The sequence below is a fragment of the Fringilla coelebs genome (assembly GCF_963513975.1).
Source record: "Fringilla coelebs genome assembly, chromosome: 8".
Lineage (NCBI taxonomy): Eukaryota > Metazoa > Chordata > Aves > Passeriformes > Fringillidae > Fringilla > Fringilla coelebs.
In genome coordinates this window covers 8,121,810-8,136,817 of record NC_140066.1, presented here as the reverse complement: position 1 = coordinate 8,136,817, position 15,008 = coordinate 8,121,810, and the positions used below count along the sequence as shown (strand labels likewise).

The following is a 15,008-nucleotide window of genomic DNA, read 5'->3' as shown; positions in this document are numbered from 1 at the left end:
TTCCCACTGCAGCAGTCATGCCAGCTCACACCGTGCTGTCCTGTGGAACTGCACGCAAGAGTTCTTGGCTTCTCCTTTCAACCTATGCTTCACTGTGGGCTTATGTGCAGTGGTGACAGTGACATTTTCACAGCAAAATCTAGCTAACATAGAGATTTTTTTCAAACACTCCAAAGAAAAGAACCACCTCTGCCTGCCCAACAGGATTTTTTTTGTCTTTTGTGATTACAAAACAAACAGTTTTTCTATAGAATCCCCTGCCTTTGCAAACACATCCACTTCTGCATCCAAATGAAATGTTTTTAATGAGCTCTTGACCAGATTCACAATTACGTAGGGCACATTTGGTCATGCTTATCATTAAAAAGTTTGGAGCACAGAGATTCAACCTACAGGAAGGACAAAGTTCCCCCCAGAGCAAAGGTTCATTATCTAAGGCAGACTCCCTGAGTTCCTCAGGGGCTCTAGCATGAAAGACCTGCCTACTGGAAATCACAGGAGAAATGTATCAGCAGTCATGGGAGCAGATCTGATTCTGAGGTACTCAGACTCTGGCATCCTGAAGGTCAGACTGTTTCATACATTAGGCAAAAACTGCCTAATTTACGTAATTTTATTTTGAAATGAAATGCTTATCCCTGGTGTCTTTTGCATCAAACTTGTATGCTGGCAGGCTCTTTAGCTGAATTGCTTATGGGGTTCAATGCCCCATCTTGCCTTCAATGCCTGAATTTACACATTTCTGCTGGTCTGCCCCTGCAGATTGACAGTGGAAGCAGCACAGGACCCAACATGGGACACAATTTCATATGAACAGTGCCATGGCTCTGGCTTGCTTTACTCCCACATGTTTAAAGGGCTTCATAAAGGGGAAAGCTGTGTCAAAAGAATCACCTCCCCTTTCCAAACAATAAATATTTTATGAGTATGTTGAGCACCAAGCCACAAGAAGCTGTATTATTCTATCAGCACAAACAGGAGGACTCTCAGTAAAAGCAGGAATTCAGGTGGATGCAGTAGGTGCTTACCAGATACTGAAATCACACCAGTCACCTCACAGAGTTTGCTCCTTGGGGCTTGATCCCACAAATCCCTCAGCTAGATCCTACACACTGAGTGCTGTTTGTCTAAATGGCTCTACTGACATGCACAGAGCACCTGTAGGGCCAGGAGGCTGCAGGGGCTACCCTACATTGCATCAGTTAGAAGGGACTGGTGACTCAAGAGAGGCTCTGCTTCTGTCTGTCCTTTTCCTCACTATCTGGTCTATTTGCCAGGTCCTGTTTATTCTGTTCTTACAGTCAATCCTATACCATATGTACAGTAAAAGGATAATACACAGTCTTGCACTTCATAAACTCTTCCCCAGTCCAATTCCTGAAACCCAGCAAAGTTAAGAGAGAAGAGCAGGAAAAAGACATGTCCATGGTAAGCCTACACACTTGGAGCCATGACTGATGGAACAGCATTGAAAGACACACAGCCACATCTCTGTGTGTAGCTGTGTCAGTGAGACAAATCAGCCTCTGGCTTCTTTTCTTCACATCTTTACAGAGTCCCTGCAAAGGTGTCTTAGTCTGTGCATTTGGGTTTAGCTTGGGAAGCCCTTACACCATCAGCTGCTGGCTTGCTACAATCGTTAAGGCTGGATCAATAAAATTTGCAAGGAACAGTCGGTAGGGATTATTTGTTGGCAAATATTGAGACACTTCACTTACAAGGACTTTGACTTGCATAACTGCCCTCAAATCACATGTCTGACAGTGGAAGAAGCATTTCACTCCTAGGTTTATTTGTGTGCAGCTCCTTTACTATTTGTGTTTAAGTTTTTAGGGGTAGAAAGTTCTATGGATTACAAACACTAGACACTGTAAAATTCCCAGAAATCTTGCACATGCCTGAGTATTGCTTTGCTTTATTTTCTGAGAAGTAAAGATTAATTTTTATATGTGAACACAAGGTCATTTTCTGCTTACAAGATCAAGGGCCAGCTATTCAGGTCTGCAGGTGGAAAGCAAAGTCAGGGTAGGAGAGGCAAGCCTTTGTGCAGCCCAGGTGCTGTTCCCCATGCTGGCAAAAGCTTTCAACAAGGGAAGAAAATTGATCACACTAACCGTTCAGTGGTTGGCTTTCAGCTTTCATGAGTAACTTTTCTTCTCCACGTGTCTGACTTCTTTCTTTGTCTTAACCTTATAAGCTTCTCCCTGCTTTAAAGGAAAAGTATAAACATTAACACAGACTGCAGAGAGCACTCGTAATTGTAAACCAGCTTCCAAAACAGGATACACATTTTGCTGTAACAGGATAAGTAAAAAGCAGTTAAATCACATTAACACTTCATTTCAAAGATACACACAATCTATTTATCCACTCTGCTGAGCTGCAAAAGCACAGGTCTGAAATATCATCTTCAAGTAGAAAACACAGCTCTACAATTTCAGCCTGACCCCTGGGCTGGAGTGCCCGGCTGGCTCTCAGTCCTTGGCAGAGCCCCTGCTGCCAACTGCAGCAGGAGCCAGTGCCACTGACAGGGGAAAACCCCCTTTCCCAGCTGTCCTCCTGGTCAGCCAAATTGGTGGGCATTCCCAACAGCAGAGCCTGTGGCTGCTCTTGTGATGTTTCACAACGTCTGTGCTTCAAAGTGAGCAGGTTAGTAACAGAAAAAAGAAGAGATGAAGAAAGCCAGCAAAAAACCACCACTGAAGCAGCACAGAAGTAAAACCAATGACAGTGACAAGCAGTGCAGGTTTCAGCATCTTTAAAACAGCAAACCCCAAAATAAAGTTCATCTTTGCTCATTAAAAGTAGCTCAATAATCGTCTAAAAATAAATTCTCCAGTAATCACAAGCCTCATTCACAACAGAGAAAGGCATCTGTTTGTGTGTGGCTATGGGCTGAATTTACCCCTCAGGTGATCTGCATTGATGTATTTGTAACTATTTGTAGTTTCCAACTAATCTAATCTGGTGCAGCAAATTGAAAATGTTTACCCCTTGCTGGGCAGGATGTTTTTTCCCTTCATGAACGACTGGGAAAGAGGGAATGGAAATAAGTTTGTTTCCATTCTCTTATTTCTGTGACTTTTTTCCTTTTTCTTTTTTTTAATTTTAATTGCCAGAAAAGAAAGGGTATTTGTATCTTTCTTTCTGAATCTGTTTTCACTCAGACAAGAATTTCATTAGCCCCAGTGACAGTTTTACTCGAGCAGAGATGTCTGAGCAGAGATGTGCTGGGGAAGAAGGCACGAGCTCCTCTGAAGCCATTTGTTTCCAGAGGCAAGGCCCATTCCCCCAAGGCCTCCTGGGGACAGATGACAGCTGAGGCACAGCCTGCCCACTCCTGCCCCTGTCACTGAAGCCCTTCCCAAGAGGGGCTGGGGTGTGCTGGCACACAACAGTCCTACTCTTCCCACTGTCAGGGTGATAAAGCTGGGCATAGTCCAGGCCTGCAGAAGGCTTCCAATTTTGATCCCCAGGGACAAAATCCTGTCTTGGTGCTTGCTTGTAAAGATACCATTGCTTGGGTATGTTCTCATTGACCTGAATCCTGCAAACCCTCAGTCACCACACCGGGGGTATCACACCAAGGTGAGCGAGAGGTCACTGGGATCAGACTGCAGCTCATTGCTCTGGGCTGGTGGAAAAGTCACACAATCCACCTACAGCTGTAAGGCACAGATTCTGCAAGGACTTAACCAAACACACACATATGGCTCAACTTGATGGCACAAAGCAGGCCCCAAACCCACGGTTTGCTGCTGCCTGTTTTACAGAAACAGACCTGGATGCCCTGTGCCGACAGAATTCAGCCAGGCCCCCAAACACCGCCCCTGCCCCATGATCCCAACACACAACTTGCCAGTAACTGCAAGCACCGCACTTTTTGCCAAGGCTTCTTGTTAAATGCAAATCTCCAGCCCTTTAGCAGCACTTTCTAGCAGTCAACACAACCCTCTGAGCCTACTGTTACTTGCTGGTAGTCCCCGTGGCATTACCATTTCACCAACTTTCCTCTCATGGGGGATAACAACACGTCTTACTACCTTCCGGGTGATCTGTGGGAAGCAATACAGGAAAAGTATCGATTTTTTTTTTCCTAGATTCTAAAGGGAAAAAGTATGTTAAAAGAAGTTACTTGAATGCAAAGACTCAGAGCAGTGATGTAATTCGTGATTACTTTTCTCGTGATGACGTTGCCTTCTTCATCGGTAAACTGTTCCTCTGTTACAGATTCACCAGGAATGTTTTTTGCCTCCTCACCCTAAAGAACGTGTTATAAGATTAGCAATAGAGCCTATATTCTGTCAAACCCACACATATTTCCACACCAATCCAAGCAACAAGCACATGCTAGCTTCAACTTTATGTAACAGTTTGCTTTATGCCGCACGAACTGTTTGAAAGCCTTATTCATTTAGCAATGCTGATGCCTGTGCATTTGTCCTACAAGATGTTTCCTTAGAGCCTGTAGGGAGCTTCTAGCACACTGCTCTTATTAACTAATGCATGTCAGGAACTCTCTGGGCAACAAAATCGAGTGGTCAGTCTAAGCCCTATGAGACACCCCTTAGCTTTTCACAGCTTCTCAGTGAAACTCAGTGTTTCTGCTTTGGCACACGCAGAAACGTGGTCTAACATGGTGGAAATCTGGGACTTAAAAAGACAGCTCTGCCTATAGTTTGCTAAACATAAGGTCTGAAACACAAACACAGAAGACAGGCAGGACTTCTCAGCACTTACAAAATGAAGGAAGTTATCTTGCGTGACGCTTTGCCTGGCACGGTGCCACCGTGGCGAGGAGCCTCGGCAGCCCGGTCCATGACTTACTGAGATCAGCAGCACTCCAGCCATCACTTCTTGTGGCACCAGCAATTTATAGCACCAGTGTAAATAAATGTAAAAGCAGTTTCCTAGCTGCTATGCATTTACTTAATTCCACTTGAAGGAATTATTGCTTGAATAATAAATAAATGACATTAGTTTAGAGTCTGAGCCCAGCTGGCAGTCATGAACTTATGTTCCAAAAGAACTTTGCTAACTTTACCTCACAGTCATATTTCCATACCTGGATGCTGATGCAAGCACTGCTTTTGATGCTTCAAAAATATCCATTGTTTGTGCTTATATCTTTCATATAAGAAAGGCAAACATAATGATACATTTCCACTTACAAATCAATAACCCAAACAAACAAAAAAATCCTTAAAACTTTTCTTCTCTTCTCACCCTCAATACACCAAATGGAAAAATTACAAGGAGAGGGAGGAAGCAGAAAGAAAACATGGTATAAAACACATCATAACAATATTAACTACAAAACACTATTTGAAAAGAGACTATTACAGCTTTTGTAATGCTTCGATGTACTGAACAAATATAGTTTCTGTTTCCTGTGGTCTATACACTACACAGTTGTGTGCATAAGCTCCTGGCACTGTTTTATAATGAACAAATACAGTGATGCCATCTGTATTTTTTAAAAACATTATTTCCTACTAATGCAGCTTTTTCACGATGTACAATGTAACATTGGGATTGTATGCTACTTCTAAGCTCTAAGCAAAACAAACCTGTCCTTTTGTTTACGAGGCATTTTTGGTCTTTTCTGACCAAGCTTTTCCATTTTCCTTGCCTGGGGAGAATGGCAGCAGGCAGGAGCCGGGGGGAGTACGGCACAGCAGAGCCCCTGGCCATGTTTGTCGTTCTTCACAAGTATGGAATTTCTGCTGGTTTCTCATTGAAAGCTGTACTGAAGTCACCACTTAAGCAATGGAATTCAGATATTTTCCACATCTTTTTCCCCAGGCTTTCACAGACTCAGACTCTTAGCAAGCTGTACAACTTGCTAAACTTCAGGAAGCACTGCCAAGAGAAAGACAGGCTCCACAGCCAGGTGGATTCCAGTGCACAGGGACATAAGGATGAGATCCTGTGCCTGAGAACACCTAGCTGAGGTGTCTGGGCCAGGGAATGCTGGCATCCCTACAAAAGCATGGAACAAACAGCTACTGAGGCCTTCAGATGGAGCCTGAAAAATTCATTCCCCAGAAGGAGAAATGACATACCTGCCCAGGCACTGCACCGGGCTCTGTGCAGGAGGAGGGAAGTGTGAGGTTGGTCCCTGGGCGAGCGGGGCCCCAGCGGCAGCCGGCTGCTTCCTTTCTCACCAGAGAGGGACTGGACAGCTGCCAGGCAGGGCCAGTAACTGGGCAAAGGGTTTGGGAACTGAAACCTGTGGGCTTTCCTACTCACAAAGAGATGGGAGGGGGAAAGACTGAGTCTGGAGGCATCACACTTTAATCAGATGCAGAGCAGATGGGGAACTAAATGCAGGGTTTCTTTCCTGGCCTTCCACGTGTGGGTTCAGAGACTCCCCGGTGGGCTCCAACACAGTACCCCAAGGAGCAGGAGGGGAACCCTGGCACAGACATCCCATGGAGCACAGAGGTATGGAAAGGTTCCCTCTCCAAAGGCACTACAATAAAACCCACAAAAACCAGAAATAAAACAACATAGGCAGTAGCGAGACTGCTACTAGTCACCAGATTACTTGGCACCACTTACATGTACTGGTTCTTTGACTATTTACTGCAGCTATGAGCAAGTGAACAACCTTAAAACAACCTAGCAAGAAAACAACCTGTGCTCTCCTTCAAATTAAATGAAAAGTGTACTGCTGCACTGAAAGATGCCTCCTGGAAGAAAATGCACTTTTAAAGGTGTGGTTGGGTTTTAATTACCGACATGCTTCTTTAAGCACAATTTAAGGATAAATGCTGTAAATACTCAGCAGTCAGTGTGCATGAAATCCAGCTTTCACAATTCTCTTGCTGGTGGGTAGTTAAACAAATTGCAGGAGGGCTCACAACTGGCAGGAGGTAGATCTGATTTACTGACTTTTCTAATCCCGTGCAGTTAAAAAGATGGATGTTTGCTAGGGAAAAAAACCCGACCCACTGGCAGTTTTAGTTACAAGAGCTCAAACCAACATTGGGTTAGAATGGCACATTAGATGACCTTGTCAACAAAAGCTGTTTTTAAACACAAAGCTGGTGCATCTGCGTCACAGCCAGAGAATAAAATTCTTTCCACTGCATCATACTTATGTGGGCTTCTTTTTACCCTTGACCAGTCAAAATCACTGTCACAATACCAAAAGCTTTAGAAAGGCAGGGAGAAAAGTTAATACCGTGATTACTAGAAGCCCAGTTATATCCCTGGGACTAAAGCATACAAAGGCTGCAGTCTGCAAGCCTCAGCTCCTGAACATGCCAGGAAGCTTTGCAAAGCAGAGTGCTTTAATGTCACCCTGCTCGCTGGAGTGTAGTCCTGCCAAAACCAGCTGGTATCCTCTCTCTCTTGCTCTCCAGGGCAGGAGCAGCAAAGAGCAGTTTCCTCAAAGTCTTTTGCCAGCTCCACTGATTTTCTTAACAGTTATTTGCAGATTATGGGTGTTCCCAGGGACCTTCAGATAAATGGAGTTATACAGTCAGTGCTGCAGTGCTGTGCCAAAGTTCACTGTAGATTTGTCAGAGCTCTGGTTTTCTTTCATGTTTGTTTTGCTACTAGAGGGATAATAGTCCCTTTTATTCCTCCCATACATCTAGTGTTGTTGAAACAGTGGAGAAAAAAGGTGCAGCTGGATGCATCTTACCGACATGGATAAAAAGGAATTTAAAAGCAGGAGGAAATAAGCAAGATGGAAAGATCCTAAATATTTAATTTTGCCAAAGACCAGAGGCGATGCCGCAATGGGAACAGAAGCTGCACAGAGCGCTCAGACCTCTTCCCTCACTGGCCTAAGCCAGCATCAGGACATAATCCCCTCAGTCCTGAGATCACATTCTTGTAATGCATGAGCAGCAGCTGCGCCTCAGTCTCCTTGGGGTCTCAGCCTCTGTGGCAGCAGCAGGAGAAACAAACATCTTTCATTAAGGTCATTTTCATTAGTGAGCTCTGCCTACTCAGGGAGACCTTGTTAATCAGATGCCACAACTCTCCGCCTGCGCCCATGCTGAGTCTGTAGTTGCTTGTTTGCAGATGTATTGCTAAAGCCACAGGAGGAGGAGAAAAATCCCAGCAAAACAGGCAAGGCAAGAGACCTGAGAGCCAACGGTGCTGCAAATGGGGCAGAGTGTATTCCACTGCTGGGAGCTGGGGCATAGGTCTGGCGCATGTGGCATGGAGGACACACCTCAGAACAGCACTTGCAGTCTGGGGTTTGATTTACTCCACGTTAGCTTACAGAGGCCAGCAGCTCCAACTCTCATGGGGCAGGACAGGGATAAGGCATTTACCTGCTGCTCTCCGAGCCAGACAGAGACTGCAGTGGAGACGCTGTGCCCAGCTGAATACACAAAAGGAAATGGTTCCCATTTTCCTCACACAGGGCACAGGCACTTAATTCTTATCACCTACAGGATGGCCACATTTTATTTTCCATAAATAAGCTTCCCCTGTACAGCAAGACCAGGGGAGCTGCTGGCTCTAGCTTTGGCTAACTGCTGCTCAGGCCACTTCTCCCCTGCAGGCTGAACCAAACCCTCCACGATCAGTAAAGGGGCACTTCATGGGAAAAATGCACAGAAAGGGACAAATCTTCAATAAAAATTGCCAAGAAATAGCAAAAGTACAAGATACTAAATTACCTCTGATTTGAATAACCACTGCTCAGAAATATATTTTATTTTCCATTACATTCTACCGTAAACCTTTTGGCAAGAATCTTACTAAAACAGCTTTAGCCAAAAATTTGTATCCATGAAAGATTTAACAACCTCTGAAAAAGCACGAAAAATTGGACACTGATTCCCGCCATGGCTGAATAACAGGAGCTTTGGATCAGGCTTTGAATGTCCACATTGTGGCAAGCACTCTTATTTTCCCCTTGTGTGCTAATTGCTCGCATTCCTCCACTACCATAAACCCATTTCTTTTGCAATGCCCCATCCCATCAATCCACCATGTGAATACAAGAGGGGAAAGGAAGAAAAACAAAAACATCTGCACTACCTTGAGGTTAGAATAGGATCCTATTACATGTGGAAATGGGCATCAGTCCTTGCTTGTCTGGTTTTATGCGCTCAGCCCTCTGAAGTGCTAAATCCCATGGGAATGTGCTCTAGAATACTGAGCATTTGACAGGACTCACCTCCTGGACTGCTGGGAAAATACCTCCGTGGGAGAGAAAACTCTTTCCCCATATTTGGGGCAGGACAGAGAATTGAGGTATCAGTTAAACGGAAGTAATAGCGTTAGCAATGCTGCAGAATGGCACAGAAAGGAAAAACAAGTTGGGAAAGAAGAGCAAAGGTAATGAAGCAATTCAGCCCTGACTGTACCTGTGGTGGCACATGGCAAAGCCTTTTTCCCACAGGACTCAATTTATCCTCAAGGTTTCAGTGCCAGCAAACTTTATGCCTGCTGGCTGTGTGAGTACCTCTGCTGCTTTAAATGCAACATGCAGGCAGTAATGAATACTAGGAAGAGCAATTAATATTAGGAAAAAATTCTTTACTGTGAGGATGGTGAGACACTGGCACAGGTTGCCCAGAGAAGCTGTGGATGACCCATCTGGGGAATGTTCAAGGCCAAGCTGGATGGGGCACTGAGCATCCTGGTCTACTGGTGGGTATCCCTGCCCATGGCATGGGGTTAGAACTGGACAATCTTTACTGTCCTTTTCAACCCAAGCCACTCTATGATCCTAATTATAAAGGCTACAGTAACACAGCTCCCACATGCAGCACTGCTCAGTGGAGGCTCCAAGCACACCCTCATTCCCTGCCCACTGCTGCTGGACATAACCTGGCTGTGGTGCTGGGCACAGCACCAACTCTGCCAGGCACTGGCAGGTCAGAACCTGCTGATCCTGGTCACTGCTTGGGGCCCTGCATCAGCAGAGGGAGTTCTTTTCTCCCTCTACAGGCTGTGAGCATTGCTCCAGGCCTCCACATCCTGAGAGCTCTTTCCTGATGGAGGAGCTGCACCTCAGCTTGTGCGTGCTCTCTCTGTGATTTCAGTTCACCCAGTGAACCTCTGCTCTTGGAAACGTGCAGAAAAAAGTCCAGGTCCCTAAAAATGTTCAATCTTGATTTTTCCATTTCATAGCACCATTTCATGAACTTTACATGACCAAAATGGTTGCTTCCACTACCAAATTCTTTCTCTAAAAGGCCTGATGATTGTTGCTTTCAAACTTTGTCTTCTTCTCTTTTGAGCTTGTCTTAAGATGCAGAGTGGGTGATAAAAAAAGAAGCTATAAATGATCAGAAAATAACCAAAGAATCACATGTGTTTTCTAATCAAGAGACAGGTACAGCTCCAATCCAGCTGAGATCAGACACGTTCCCAAGAGCGCGGGTTCAGCCGCCTCCACTCGCCATGCACACGCTTCCCACTGGGTCTGCGCTAGCTGCAGGTTCCAACACTAAATATGCTGCTTTGCCACGGCTCTGCGAAAAGTTCTACCCCCAATTATACCACCACATTTAAAACCAATTTTCTGTGCCTTTCTCTAAACACAGGGGCTGTAAGAGAGAAAGCAAGAGAGAGCAAGAGAAAGCTGCCTTTGACACGCTTTCCTCTTTTCTACTCCAACACTTCCTGACTGCAAACCAGCGGACACCAAAATAGTTCAGACATAAATTGGGTGGGGGCCCTTAGCCACAGGCCAACTATGCAGCTTTTGAATCTGCAGCACACTTCCACTCTGTGTGTTACCAGAGACTCCTGCAGCACTGGAGGGGCCTGCCCTGTTTGAAAACAGAAACCACATTCCTAAGCCGCAACAGTCAGGGCTTATCTGCAGGGGGAATTACTGAGGAAGGGTTATACCCTGACAGGCCCAGGGCCTTTCAGGGAAGGCAGCAGGTTCTGCCTGGGGAGATGGGGGATCAGACAAAACATTCATTTCTGCCTTTCCTGTCCTGTCCTGAACAGATATACTGAAGGAATTCATGGTGGAGGTATCCAGAAAAGTCACCCTTCCTCTTCCAAAAGCATCTGCACCTTGGGCTCTTTGGCAGCTGTGCAGAGCAGCCTATCTGCCACCCACATTACACAAAAGGTGCAGTGCCTTTTGTGGTGTGCAGACTCCTCTTGAAAGCATGCAAGCAACAGTGATATAGATATGTGCAATTGAAATGCCACAATTTATTCCTTAAGTAACAATTATAGCTTAAGCAAACTGCACTAGTGCTGTAATAGCACTAAGATGCCCTGCTGGTTTTTGTCAGGGCTTGACTGCATGATTTTCTAATAAGAATCTAATAAATCCTGTAAGTTACTGAGGAATTACATAATGGTTTATGTTAGAGACTTATTTTCTCATGCTCTATGCTGCAGGAAAATAATGTCATACTGTATGACCACACAAAAAAAATTATAAGGGCAAATATAATTACTTATATGATTATACCATTTTTATCAGTGTGTATAGTATACTGCGCTGTAAGTAAAGGCTATCTGTAAATAAATATACTAAATAGAGTCTACTGAAGGCAATGCAAGGACTTTTATTAACTTCAGTAGATTTAAAATCAGGATCATCCGCTGCAGTGAGAAAGTTTTCCAGAACACATTAAGCACTTAGGACCACAAGTTTCAACCAGAGCATGTGCCTCATACTTTCCTATATCCCACTCATATATTCCTGCAAATGTTTAACTTGTAGCTCAGAATTTTTTAAAAACAACAGGGGGGACAAAAAAAGGAAATATTGTTACCCATCTCTCTCAGTGGCTCATATTTGCTCTACAGGAGACCAACACGCTGCATCTAGCTGCAGCCTTTAAGATGCCATGCACAACAGAGGCAGTGAAGGACACAGCACTCCATGCAGCACAGTTGTTTTCCAACAGAAGACACCCATAAACCTGTGTTAAAAGCAAGGAAAGGCACCTAGCACTAGGTTATCAATCCATACTGGCCATGGAAAGCGCACTTCCACAAGGGCTGCAGTATGCCAAAAGTGACATTCTGACACAGCAGACCAAACCCACGTTCATGCCAGCGTTACCTCGAGAAAGCAAATCACAAAGTACCTTCAGAATCAACCGCCGCCGGTAAACCCTCGTGGTAATTCTCTGCTCTTCACCTGAGCTTGAGTCACTCTCAATCTCACTGTCACTGTCACTACATTCCTAATAAATGCAGGTTTAGTACATTTGAACAGCACGTTTGCAAGACAGAACATGCTGATCAGGACTGGGAGAAGAAGACAGAGGTTATCACGGACAATGTTTTCCCTGTCCCTGTTAGGTACATAATGACTCGCAGTTTCACTGCTGGAGTACATCATGGGAGGAGGCCTTTTTGCTCCTTGGCATGCTGTAACCTGATAATTACACCAGCTATGGAATATCTCAGCAGCTCTCGAGTCTCAGAAAATGCTATCTGGAATGCATTTGACCTGTGAAATTTCAAAACCTTATATAATTATTTTAAATTTTATGTAGAAAACCCCTAAACCTTGTCATAGCTCATTAATTTTTTTTCTCCTAAAAATTATTCTTCCAAACAAGTTTTATGGATTCCAAGGTATGGGAAGTGAATTTCCTATTAAAAAAAGAGAAGACAGTCACACAGAAAGATTCAGTGGAGCACCTCCACACAGAACGTTACAAAAAGGCATTCTGACGAACTCCATATAAACGGCTTTCCTGCTCAGTATTTATCTGCTTTTATAAGTGATAAAACTGCAGTGTGAAGCACAATCATTCTGTATTTTTCCAAGAAGGGAGCTGTTAGAGCTCAGCTGGATGGGCACAGCCCTGAGCTGGTCTCAGCCTGACAGGCAGTGCAGCCACACACTGGCATTACTCTGTCCTGGTAGCCTCTGCCAGTCCTGGTGCTTTCCCCTCCAAAACCCAAGGAGCTCAGCTTGGGGGCTGAGCAGCTCTGTGTGCACATGCTGGACAAAGGGCCTCCCACCTCTGTATGTGACAGATGTAGGGCACAGACCCTCTTTCCATGATACTCAGCTGAACCAACTCTTTCCTGAACAGAGAAATTTGAAAATTTCCTTTATGTTTTACTCAATGAGAGCCCCAAACTGATTTTAAAATCATAGATAGTGGATATTGTGGACTACGTATCTATTTCTCCTTCTGAATCTGGCCCAAGACATCCTAAACAAGAAGCAAATATCAGAAATTATGTGCAAAATAAGAGTGGGCATAGGTGGGTGGAGGAGAAAAAGAACTATATAACAAAAAAGCATTTAGGGCAGGATGACAGAATTCATCTGCAGTCCTCTAGCACTAGTCAAATATAGATACAAAAAATTGCAAGCCAATCCTCTCCTGAAGAAGTAACAAGAAAGCAGAAGATTTCCAGAGGGCATGAAAACTTTTGAGGAGGAGTTATTTTTAATAAACAGCTTTAAGTGGTTTATTTGTGATGGAATTCTGACACTGAGAGTCACCTTGACCATGTGCTGGACATCATACTCTTTGGAACAACAGAGCAACTGTGCTATGTTCTTCTCATTTAAAAAGATCACTGGAATCTGATGCTTGAGCATTTGTAGAGAATTATATGACCTACACCATTACTGCAATGCTTTTGTAAATGTTTATGTGGACTTGGAATGAGGCCAAGGATTTGTTTCATCCACGTCACCAGGCGTCAGACCAGTACCAGTCTGAGTTTCATCTCTTGGTGCAAACTCTGTGCCAAAACACTGCTGCAGCCCTTCTCCTGCAGATGGGTGACTATTGCTTCCTGCCTGTTTCCAAATGGGTCAGAGATAAAAATATCTTACTTTGGCAAGTAGTTTTAGTTTGTTCCCACTTTCTCTCCACAGAAGTAAATCTGTTTCTTCCATACTTTTCTCTTCATGGAGCATTTTTGAAGAATGCCTTGCAGAAAGACTGCAGTAAAAATTTTCTTTCTGTTTTCATGATAGCACATGAAGCATCTCACCATGACTTGGACTGCATTAGTAATTAAACTTATTGAATTCAAATTAGATTAGAATGCATTACTGAAGAAATAGCAACAAGATAATAGAAGCAGTTAATGTCAGTTAATTCTAACAGATGCTAGTTTCCTTCCCATCCAGGCTTTGTGAGAGACCCCCATTTTGAAATGACATTATTTTACACAGCAGTTTATTCAAAGATCATGCCTATAAAAGGACTTGTTATTTAGTAAATAAGATTACCATCCTTCACCAATAAAGCAAAGCAGTGCAGAGTGCACGCCTAAGAAAAGCACTTGCTTATTCTTCTCAATCCAGATGGGATATCCAACAGTAAAGAGCACACAAAAGTGGGTGACAACTTCTCTTCCCACTGATGGGAATGCAGAGGGGGAAGTGCAGCATGTCAGCACACCCTCAGCACATTACAGGATGCATCCACACTCACTCCTGCATTTAATCAGAGCATGGCACCACCAGACTGAGCTCTGCCCCAAAGCCTACAAACACAGGAACGCTGCCATCTGCCTTTAGCTGGCTTTGCAGAAGGCAAAGACTTTCACATTTTTTAAGTATTCCAGTAATTAGCAAACATTAGGAAAGATCTCATTGTGTCATGAACTAATAACAAGATAATAACAATCATATGCTGCATAACTGCTGAAACTGATTATGTTACCATCTAATAAAAGAATTCTTGGTTGTATAATCGAAAGAATAGCTTTAAACGAACTAATTTAAACCTGAGTGATTTACTGCAGCCCACCACAGCCAACATTTTTATTGTGCTACAATAAAAAAAAAAATCTGTATCATGTAAAAACGATTCTACTGAAATATCTTGCTTCCAAAAGTTATAATCTCCTTTTGTATTATACCTAAGAAAAGACAATCTCAGCAGAGAGAGAGGAATGTAGAAGAAACTGCAACTCCCCTTTTCAGGCTGGTTCCCTGCTGGCCCTGAGGTTTATTCTGTGGCAATCCTCCCACTGCTGGGGTGTGAGGTGCACGCAGCTACTGGACTACAAGCCATTCTTTGAGCCAACTTTCCTTCTAAGCTTCTGGTAAATAAATAGAAGCAACT

The 15,008-nt window shown here is 43.9% G+C and overlaps 1 protein-coding gene across 1 annotated transcript in view; it reads right to left on the bottom strand.

The window, feature by feature from the left end:
- The window catches only part of ANK3 (ankyrin 3), a gene marked incomplete at its 5' end in the record, with an annotated part of 192,118 nt that overhangs the window by 2,316 nt on the left and 174,794 nt on the right, over window positions 1-15,008 (bottom strand). Inside the window, 4 exons of the mRNA XM_084210661.1 lie at window positions 2,115-2,207; window positions 3,996-4,055; window positions 4,178-4,261; window positions 12,045-12,143. Coding sequence (XP_084066787.1) covers window positions 2,139-2,207; window positions 3,996-4,055; window positions 4,178-4,261; window positions 12,045-12,143 — 312 coding nt within the window. The 3' untranslated portion in view covers window positions 2,115-2,138. The remainder of the gene's footprint in view (window positions 1-2,114; window positions 2,208-3,995; window positions 4,056-4,177; window positions 4,262-12,044; window positions 12,144-15,008) is intronic.